General features: G+C 41.0%; 1 protein-coding gene across 1 annotated transcript in view; it reads right to left on the bottom strand.

The window, feature by feature from the left end:
- Positions 1-510: 510 nt before the first annotated feature.
- LOC107100936 (tetratricopeptide repeat protein 28-like) overlaps positions 511-10,883 on the bottom strand; it is a 199,990-nt gene continuing 189,617 nt past the window's right edge. Inside the window, exons 14-24 of the mRNA XM_015399630.1 lie at positions 9,720-9,864; positions 9,391-9,570; positions 8,737-9,281; positions 7,859-8,106; positions 7,640-7,764; positions 7,324-7,555; positions 6,956-7,032; positions 5,983-6,006; positions 4,863-4,992; positions 2,985-3,092; positions 511-2,848 (exon numbers count right to left, since the gene is read on the bottom strand). Of these exons, the coding sequence (XP_015255116.1) occupies positions 1,239-2,848; positions 2,985-3,092; positions 4,863-4,992; positions 5,983-6,006; positions 6,956-7,032; positions 7,324-7,555; positions 7,640-7,764; positions 7,859-8,106; positions 8,737-9,281; positions 9,391-9,570; positions 9,720-9,864 (3,424 nt within the window). The 3' untranslated portion in view covers positions 511-1,238. The remainder of the gene's footprint in view (positions 2,849-2,984; positions 3,093-4,862; positions 4,993-5,982; positions 6,007-6,955; positions 7,033-7,323; positions 7,556-7,639; positions 7,765-7,858; positions 8,107-8,736; positions 9,282-9,390; positions 9,571-9,719; positions 9,865-10,883) is intronic.

Below are 10,883 nucleotides of genomic sequence, written 5' to 3'. Positions count from 1 at the left end.
TTAATGTAGTTCAGGTTGGAGATGAATCTGACCTGACGTTAAGACATAGGTCGCATTTGAAAAGATCAGATATGTATCGGATTCAGGACCACATAGCCAAGTGAACTTGGTCACATTAGAAAAAAATCAGATCATTGTTCAGGCTGTCATGAAAATATCAGATACATGTCACGTTTGGGCAAAAAAAAAAAACTCGGATTTGGGTCACTTCAGGCTGCTGTGTGAACGTAGTCTTAGAAAGCAGAGTTGCTCAATACATGAATCTGACAAAATACCACTTTGGGCATGGTCTTGATGAAGGAATAGTATCATAATATAGTTAGAAGCTAAAATGTAAATTTTTGCATGACATATTTAAAACCGGTCCCCAAAAATAAAATTCTTGATTAAAAAACAAACTGAAAATAGATTTTATTAAGAGAGGACTTTTCCTCACTGTAATATGTCTATTTGTCTGTTCTACTATTGAAAGACCATTGCCAAGTTAGAAAGACAAGAAAGTAAACACAATGTTTTTATTGAAACAGTTTACTGATAAATGACAGATGGTTGCTGTGAAACTGCCATGTTCAATCTCAAAAATCATGGGCTAAAAAGTCATACGTGGTACTTAACACTGAATAGCAAGAGAATCCATGCTTCAGAGCAGACACTCAGATCACAAAGAAATCAGGCAAAATGCCCTCTTGATTTCAATAAAAAATATTGATTTTTTTTCCCACTCTATCCATCTTTACAAGGTACAGATTTGTTCACTTTTCAATTATAAAAACAGTTAATACTGATTGTGAAACAAATAAATTTACAAAACATAATAATAATATTAATAATATTTCTTTTAATATTAACAACAATAACAAACAATAGTAACAATAATAATTAAATTTAAAAACAAAAAGTAGAATGAAGGAAAACAAGAATTGTTGCATCTTTTGCCCACACAAACAGCAATGTTTTTTGTTTTTTTTGAAAAAAAAAATCAAATTGCATTTAGAGCTACCTGACACAGTTACACACAAACACAGTATCAGGTCGTTGAGTATTTCTCATTGCCATTTACAGTGTTATGGGCACAAAGACAAGACAGTCTCCAAACCATTCATTCATCCGTCTCTTCAGGAAGAAACTACAGAAATCCCTCAGGCCAAGCCAGGTTTAACGGACCAACAGTGGTCGTGAAAATGTGCCCGTATCCTCTGGCACACAGGGTGGTAAATTAAAGAACCACTGTCAATGTTTCAGCATTTGGAAGAAGGGAAAAATCTTCCTGGCGAGAGGAACTTATATCCGTTGCCGGCAGGCAATCGGATAGGACGAGCACCAGGGCTACTGCTTGTGGAAATTGTTGGCGAAGGGGCAACTTTTCTTGGGTTGGAACAGTGGTGTCCATTGGAAGAATTCTTGGTACCGCTATCCAGTGACTGCAGTCCCAGCTCCCGCAGCTCCAGGCTGTCTTGGGGGTCATGAGGGGAGCAGTGCCGTGGGGAAAGGTTCAGAAGGCTCAGTACATCTCTATTGGCAGGAGCAATAGGCCCGGAGTTGCTGTGGATGGCTTTAATAGGACCTAGATGCTGCTGCTGTTGACCTGCAGCATTAGTCCAGAATGTTTTCAGGTTGTGGATAGCTTGGACTTTTTCATCGATGACCCCTCTTCTTAGCCTATCGAGGTCTGGTGCATCTGCTGATGTAGAACAGGCAGATCCTGTGGAGGAGTAGGACAGTGCAGGAGATGGAGCACTGTCAGCTGGCGACTGGTGTCCAGAGCTGGGGGACACATTACTCGGAGAACGGGAGATGTGGCCGCTGTAAGGAGAGCTTGGGTACTTCAGTTTGAACTGAGCGTGGCTGTCCAAGGTGGGTGAAGGATGGCTACCGTCTTTTTGGGAAAACTCAGAGACCGCAGGGCTGTTGTATCCAGAGCTAACCTTTTGTAGGGAAGAAGAACGGGAGGGGGGCTTGGGTTTTGGGGAGGACTGAACTCGACCACTGGCGCTGCTGTTAGGGCGGCTGAATGCACTAGTTTCAGAAGAGCGGAACGCGCCGCTCCGACCTGAGGTCGCAGCTGGACTATTTCCACCATCTGCTCCAGCCCGCTGAAGGCTGCTCACGGCTCGTAAGTGGCTGTGAGTTTCCTCCAGAATCTTCTGGGCAAGTTCTTGCGGATCAAGGTGAATTGGTTTCTCTTCCTGAGACTTGACAGTACTGTCTGTCTCAGTACTAGACTGGTCAGATTCGCCTGTATCTGAGCTGCTCACCTTACCAACCTTCTGGAACGGTGAGTTTGGGCTGGGAACAAGAGAGGTTTTCACAGGAGACGTTGGGGTGCTGACACTCCCCCGTGATGACACTGAGACCGTGTAGCCTCTCCCTGCTCCCGTGGAGCCTCCAACCCCTCTGCCTCCTCTGTGGTGTCTCTGACTGTGGCCTGGTGGTAATGGCAGAGAGTCACAATGGCTTCCCAGTGGCTCGCTGCTGATGATGGAGAACCCTTCATATTCCTCATCATCGCCTCTTGTTCCTGCTCCTGCAGCAGCCGCACCATGCGGAGAAGAGCGACTGCGTGGAACATGTGGGTGTTTGTGAACAGTGTAGTGTGCAGTGGCGCCACCTCGTTGTCGATGACTAAGGAAATCACAGTCTGACTTAGAGGCAAAACTCATCGAAGATGTTACAGAGCTGAGGCTGTAGACAGAGATGGCATCTGATGCTTGATTGTCCAGGCAAGGTGGAGAGAAGGGAAGGCTAGAGTATCCCACTGGCAATGGGTTGGAGACAGACTGAGCAGAAGCTAAAGACTCAAGGGAAGATGAGCTGTCCAGGCTCAGGCGCTTGGGCAGTTCTGTAGAGTCTGAAAAGAGAGAAAAAAAAAAAAAATGGATGCATGCATAAGGTTATAAAATAAATTAACTGAAAGGAAATTTCAAAGTATTCCTATAACAACCTAAGGCTGCAAATTTTACAATCAAACAAATAAACAAATTTACCAAACAGCGCCAGCAGAGACTGGAGAGCAAAGTGCAAGGTGCGGCGGTTAGCCAGCTTGCCCGTCTTTAGCACCACTTCTTCTTGTCCTACCTCACATAAATCGAATCCTGGAGACAGAAAATAACAGCAAATTGTCCTGTAAAAAAATCATATGCAGCAGTAACTCCATGTACAACTTAATGTATTGAGGGTGGGTGAACAGAGGAACTTTAGAAAACATAGTTATTTTGATTTCTTTTTCAGCAAATCATTTTAATAAAGAGTTATCTCTATTCATTTGGATGATTATAGATCACAGCTAATAGAAAAACACTAAATTCAGTTTCTCAGTTTTAATACAGAAATACTGTCAGCACTTAAAAGCCACTGCAGCATGATGTATCCAAGGCAAACTTCTGAACCAGAGAAAGTGTCGTACCAGGGTTAGGAGGAGCCTAAGGTCCAATGTACGTCTTCCTCGGTCATTGATGATTTATGGAGACATGTTACCTTGTCACTATGTTTTTATGAGGCCCAAAGTCAGGGCAGACGTCTATCAGGGGATTTTATAGCATTAACCTATTTTTCCACCAGCACTTTTCCCCAGCCCAGAATTCTAAAAGTACCAGTAGCCTAACAAATTTAAAGATTCGACTGTGTTTGCTCAGTTTGATTGGAAATCAAACTTTCCTAACCTTAAACCATATAGATAATTTATTCAAAATAGTCCAGACGGGGGCGTGCTTCAATAGCACAGTGGTTAGTGCACACAATCCATATACAGAGGCCTTAGTCCTTGACGTGGCCGACCCGGGTTTGAATCCGACCTGTGGTCCTTTGCTGCATGTCTCTCCCCCTCTCACACCCCCTTTCCTGTCAGCCTACTCTCCAAAAGAAAAAGCAAGCCTCTAGTTCCGTAAATACTCAAATAAAAAAAATAAAAAACCTAGAGTAAACACTGCAGTCATACGACGGAGTATTAGGGCCAAGCTAGAGTTTTTTAAAAAATGTTTTATTTTGAGAATAAAGTCGTAACATTACGAGAGTAAAGTTGTAATATTATGAGAATAAAGTCATCATTCAACAACCAGTTTCAAAAAGAAAGCTTCAAGCTCTGACCTGCATATGATGGCCGACCAGCAACACCAATCAGCAACCTGAGTCCATTTTGAAATACTGCCCAACTTAATGCCAGTTTGCTAAAAGATTTCCTTGTTTGTCAAACCGGAGCCAAAGTATAACTTCACATAATGCTTGGCATTCCTCATTTCAGGGTAGACAGTGCTTCTTGTAAGAGTCGTCATAAAATACGACTTTATTCTTGTGATTTTATTCATTTTCTCGTTTTGACTTTTTTCTTGTAATTTACAAATGTATTCTCTTAATGTTACGACTTTATTCTTGTAATTTTATGACTATTCTCGTTGCAACTTTTTCTTGTAAGTTTATTACTTTATTCTCGTAATTTTACGACTTTATTCTTGAAATGGTAAAAAAATCTCTAGCCTTACCCTAACACTCTGTCGTACAGTCGAACACCTAAGCAGGACCACATATGTATTCATTCATCACTTGATGCAAAAATAGCCTCAACCTAGTATTGGGTGAAGATGCTATACAGGACATGGGCATTCTGTTCAGGAGAGCTGACATTTTTTTACCAAAATCCCCTCTATTTCGGATATAGAATTTAAGGTTTTCATTAGTTGGAGGTCACAGTCAATCTAATTAATAGAAGTAAATAGTTCACATACATTACCAAATGCCATCAATGACATAATGAACAAGCTTTACATTGTTTTCTATTTTATTTGTATTACATTTTTGTATAAATGCAAACATTGTTTATATTCTATATGCAAAATGGTTTTGCAGATACAGGTCAACAGTCGACTCACCAAGAGCAGCCAGAAATTCATGGCATCCAGGCAATCTCCAGAGCTGAACACTAATGGACACCTGGATGGGCAGGAGGGAAAAGTCCTGCTCTTTCTCTCCTGTCTGGAGTTGGACTAGCACCTGGTGCAGCTGGTGAACAAAGAAGAAAAGACTATGAAATTTAAGAATTTTATAACATCCTGAAATATGATTTAACTAGTAACTTGAATATCCTTAATGTTAAGATCAACACTAAGCTGCTGATCATTATATTCAAATCTCTTTATGATCGTCCATTGAAGCTATTCCAGAAAAAAAAAAACGTAATGAGCAACAAAAATAAACAACAAAAATTATCTAGAAATAAGTAAAAATTTCTTAAATTAATTGTATTCACCCTTAATTTGAGTAGGTAAATGAGATAGTTTGCCAATGGAATGAGTAATTATACTCTTAAAATAAGATAATAAGATAATATGCACTTGAAATAAGACAATGCAATTGTGTTATCTTATTTTAAGTGTAAATTGTCTTGTTCCATTGGCAAAATGTCTCTTTTACCTCCTCAATTCAAGAACAAATGCACTTATTTTAAGAAAAAATGACTTATCTAGACTTAGATTTTTTGCAGTGAATTATATTTCTTAGTAAATTAGATTAAAAAACAACTTCAGAGAATTAGAACTCAAAGAAATAAACCTTTGTGGGAATGTTCACGAGGACTGTGAGAAGACTTGCCCGTTTTGTTTAGGGATTACATATCTAACAACAGAGGAAGCTTTGTCGGTGTGGAGTAACTGTGCAGGAGGAAAGAGTGAGCCTGGACTTATACATCACGATTTAATCCCTGCAACTACCCCGACATTTTCTTTGACCTGCAATAACCCAGGACTGAAATCCTTTAGTGGTTTAAATCCAATAAAACAAAATAAAGAGAATGGAAATTGAAAAAAAATACTGATTCTGAATGTAGCCATGCAACCTAACAACGTCAGATTTAAACAATTTAATTGCAACTTCTTTACAAAGTCAGCCTTAATTGTGTTTCAATAAAAAGGTACAATAAAAAAAGGAAATGGGTTTAGAGTATTGAAGCAGAGCAGAGTGAGATGCAGTACAAGCAGGAGAATGCTCACTTACCATGGCCACCATATTTTTAACAGCCTTCAGACCACAGCGTGGGAGCAGGGAAAAGAGAATAAGTAATGTTTTAATGCATGCACAAAGTTTGCAGACAAAGATTAAAAAGGTTCAGTCATAAGAAGAGAAGCAGCAAAAAGAAATGTAAAAAATATTAACAGTTGAGGTGTAATCAGTACACATTGGCCAGTTAAAGAATGTTTCATATTTTCTACACCAAAACTGAAAAATATCCTAAATGCATTGCTTCTCAGTCCAAGCATGCGAGTGCTACACGTGACACATGTACAGGAAAGAAACTCTGCTGTGTAACAGTTTTTCTACTGGTGTGGAAGAGAGAAAAAACCTGCATTGAAGCCTGTGCTGCTGGTTAGGCTTATTTGCAGCAGATTAGGATACACAAGGATTTGCTGTTTCATTAGTGTGTATTTGTTACATAACTTTGTGTGGGCACTGATGTCTTTCTGACACTTTAACAGCATCGAAAAGTGACGATAAAGAAGTAGCCTTGATCTAATAGTACATGTTTTTTTCTACATTTTGTCAGATTAAAGCTACTTTCTAAATATAATAAAATATATTAACATGGCTACTGAAAACCACAAATGGCCCGTGTTATGACTTTTTTTTCTTTTCTTTAAACCCTCACAGAAAGTCCAGATTTGTAAATTGTTGTGGTAGGATTAGAGTTTGTAAAATTTTTTGGATGAAAAACAGAACAATATGCGACATATCCAAAGCATGGGAGCCTATTAAAGAATTTTTAATAATTTTCTCTCACAGTGTCAGAGTAAATGCGGCCGCAGATATGATCCCTTTCAGGTTTAAATATGTAAAGTGAAATGAAGAAAAAACTTAAAAGAAGTAAATGCTTTTGCAAGGTACTGTTCTTATTCAGTTCAAAAGGATGCATGTCATTTAATACCAAGATCAATTTCATATGGTGCGTTTGTTTGAAGCAGCAGGCTTTTACCCGGTTGATGAGCTGCTCTCCTGCCTCTGAAGCTGTGATGAGTTTGCACAAAGACTGGAGAGCTGGAGGCGGCAGACCTGAGGGATGGGAACAAAGGGAAATCATTGTTATTCATACAAGAAATTCATCCTTAAAATTAAGCAGTACCTGATTTGAAATGACAGAAACTTAAACTAACAGATTTCATTTATCAATGAAACAGACATGAAAATGAATTACTCAACATAACGGTCAGTTATGTATTATTTATATTTTCCCATTTTCAAAATGATTTTTATTCTCCATTTGCACTTTGAAAATTTAGAAGAGAAACATAACAAAGAAGCAACAGAGCACATCCTGAATCTGCCTGAGCTGTCTCCACATACCGAGCAGTGATTGTAGCGTAGTGCTGCACTGCTGGAGCCTGTCTCCTGGGTCAGCAGTGGGAAAGAAAACTGCAGCAGGAAGACCGGTGCCTGCAGAGTCGAGACGGAAGCCCACAGCTGTCAGCAGGGCCTGCCATCCAGGGACCCCACCGACCTTGTTCTCCACGCTCTGCTGTGATGTATACATGGAATTACGCTGGCCGTTCTGTATCCTCTGAAGAGATTTCTCCACCTGGAGAGAGAATAACAGCCATGCGTCAGTTTGTTCATGTGCTGCTGGTTGTCACATTTTGTACTGTTTGTGCTGATATCTCACCAGATGAAGTAAAACTCTCAGAGCATCGCGAGCTCGATCGGGATACTGCAAAATCTCAGCCAAGGCTTGGCCAATAAGGGAAGATGGGCTGTTTAGCTTCACATCATTGCCAATTAGCATATATCCTACAGGGGGAATAAAGCAAGGTGAAGACGTCATTTTATGATCATTATTTCTGTTTGACTACAACTAAATTAATGCATGAATAAAATCTCTAACCTGCCCAGTTGGAGGGATGAGAATACTGCTTGCTGCTCTGCACAGTCTTCATGGCATCTGCAAGAGCTGCACTAGCCTTGGTCCCATTCAGCAGAGCAGAATAGAACGCGTGGACAAAAACCTTGGAGGCCGCAACAGGTACAGGCCACAGGGACACCAGAACACACTGAGCACCAGCAGCCAGGAAGGCTCTGGTTAGTCCCACAACACCATCTGCTGTCACCTTGCTGCTAGACTCTTGGTACGACCTGCAGACACAGTCACACAGAAGCAAATAATTGATGATTTTATATGTTTTATACAATACTGACATAAACATAGACCCTGTTTAAAGACCTAGACTTTTTCATGATTTAATTTGACAAATATAAACTTAAATGTATGTAAATAATTAATGAAGAAAAACCTCTGTATTCAGAACTTTTTACAGCAATGTCCTTAAATCAACCCAAGGAAACATGTATTTTTTCTAATCTGAGTACAAAAACAGACTTCTGTAAAGGCCTCAGAGTTTTCATTGAGAGCATTAGTAAACAAACGGCTTTGTGGGAATTAAAAGCAGATTTAGCAAGCAACTCACAAAGCACAGCTCAACACCAGATCTAAAAAGAAGAAGTGAATGCCACAACTGCAAACCTTTAAAGACATGGCTGTGCAAGAGGCACATTTATCACAGACACAGCTAGGAGGCCTATGGGTAGTTTTTAGAACATTTTTAAAAACGCGTCACATTCCTTTCAAATAATAATTAAATTCAAGTTTTCTGTTGGTTTATATGAAACAGATGTTGTACAATTTTTGGTTTTAGTGCAGCTAAATGTGGAAAAGTTCAAATGGTATAAATGCAACTGCAAGGCTCTGCAGGTCTCCACACCTACCCCAGCACTACCAGCTTGACAGGCAGCCTCAGGTCCAAGATGTCTGCCGCTGTCAGCAGAAACTCCTGCAGGGGCGGACTGTCACAGATACTCTCCACATCGCTGTTGTCATCCTGCATGCTGAGAGACTCTGGGATGGTGTAGCCGCTGCCAACAGAGCCCTTCCTCCCTCGACTGCCGCTGCCTCTCCTTCCACTCGCTCCTCTGCCTATCGTTCCCACCCCAACAGTGGATCCTGACCCGCCAGGTACACATTCTGGGTTTGGGGTAAGCACCAGAGCAGCCAGTTTCCAAGAAATGTGGGTGGCAAAATGAGCACACTCAGCCTGCGTGAGGGTTCCCATCACCCTCTCCTTAGTGGCAGATGAACCAGTAAGAGGTTGACACCCCAGCAGCTCTGCAACCATAAGAGCTTCTTCCTCAGCGGTGGGCATGGGTCCCCAAAGCCAGCGGTCCATCACAGGTGAAGGCAGTCTAGGATTTCCAACCACTGCTGCCATGGATACGCCACCACACGGAGCTGGTCCAGAACGCCGCGAGTGAGTCTGCGTGAACAGCAACACAGTTTATGTTTCTGCACAATAACTTGATACTCAGATATATAGACTTTAAAACACATGATTTCATTCAAGTAAACTAATTGAGAAGTCCAACCTTTGCACTGAATCCAAGGCCATGGATGGAGGGCACAGCGATGAGGCTGAAACGCTCATACAGGTATTCATTAGAGGAGCTTCCTTTCAGCAGAGCAAACGGGATGAGGTACAGCTCTCCCTCCAGGACCATCACCAGCTGTCTATGTCTGCCAACAGGCCCGCTGGAGTGCATCAGACCCTGCCAGACAAATGAAATGACAATAAAAAAAAAAATCGATATAAAAATGATTGTCAGTTTATGGTGATTGTTTTTCTCTTAGGGCTTTTACAGCTTGGTTAACTCTTATAATTATAGGATGCAGCAAATGACAGAGCGGCAGCACTTACCCCCTCCATAGGTGCGATGAGTAAATCGTAAAGTGCCCGCAGTGGAGGTTTGCCAAGGTTTGTGGAGCGTCGAGGCAGGGAAGAGTTACCATCTTTGGCAGGAGACATGGTGTTACTGAAGAGGCTGGTCATGCTCTGGCAGCTCCTGAACAGACAGCACAAAAAGCAACAGAGTTTTTATCTGGTATGTCTTACCGTAACACTGCAGCTAGAAGACTGTTTATGGAAATGTCTCATCTTATGTTTTTGATTTAAGTTTCTTCTTTTTATTCAGAAAATGAAACCAAAGAGTGTGCTGAACTTCCTAGGCTCCCTCAGAAGTTTACTTCATTGTGTTTGAAGGAAACTCCCACTAATTGTTTTGCTGGAACAGTAAACTAGATCTTTGGGTCCATAGATCATCTGAAGGGCTCTTGGTAGCGGTTCTGTCCACCTGAGCTTTGTGGATCTCTGGAATAAATAGGACCATGTTCTTTGTGGTACTTTTTGGTATTGAAGCAGAAGTATGGGATCCCATTGGTGCTTGGAAGCATTTTCTCATCCTTGAATAACTAAAGCAAGAATTGTGTCAGCACTCTCAGCCCAAAGTCAAGTTAGCTGATAGGAGTTGCTTTGGACAGGAGGGTGTACAGTTTGCAAACCTCAGGGCTTCATCTTTGCTTACATGTGGCTCAGATGGGTCTGTAAATCCTGATTTCTTGTGTGCATTAGAACAGTTTGCTACTGCAGGAGTTAAAATACCTGTTATGTCATTCACTAGTGATGCAGGATGAACAGAGGAGGGATTGACAGAGTGAGGGACACAGCCAAAATCAACTACTGTCTAACTGCTACACTTAGCCTCAGAGACAAAAGCCTGAGACTTTGTCATCTGGGAGGAGAATGAAGTTAAACATCTACTCCTCTGTAATAACTAGTTTGTCTTTGTTATCTTCAGATGGGGCTTCCCTATGGAAATTCCTTCTAATAGAAAACCTCGGGGGCAACATAGAACTTGTTTCAGGAATCATAAACTCCTTATTGCCTGCCACTTATCTGGGAGTTACCAGAATGGGCTGGAAATATGTTCATGCAAATAAGGATGGCAAAAACTTATCTAAAATGAAGTAAAATGTTCTTAAAATAAGTATATTTGCCTTTTATTTAGGCCCTAAAAAGAAGATA

This window comes from Cyprinodon variegatus, unplaced genomic scaffold (assembly GCF_000732505.1).
Source record: "Cyprinodon variegatus isolate N-32 unplaced genomic scaffold, C_variegatus-1.0 Scaffold1030, whole genome shotgun sequence".
Taxonomy (NCBI): Eukaryota; Metazoa; Chordata; class Actinopteri; order Cyprinodontiformes; family Cyprinodontidae; genus Cyprinodon; species Cyprinodon variegatus.
The sequence above is the reverse complement of the archived record's forward strand: the minus strand, read 5'-3'. Positions and strand labels throughout refer to the sequence as shown.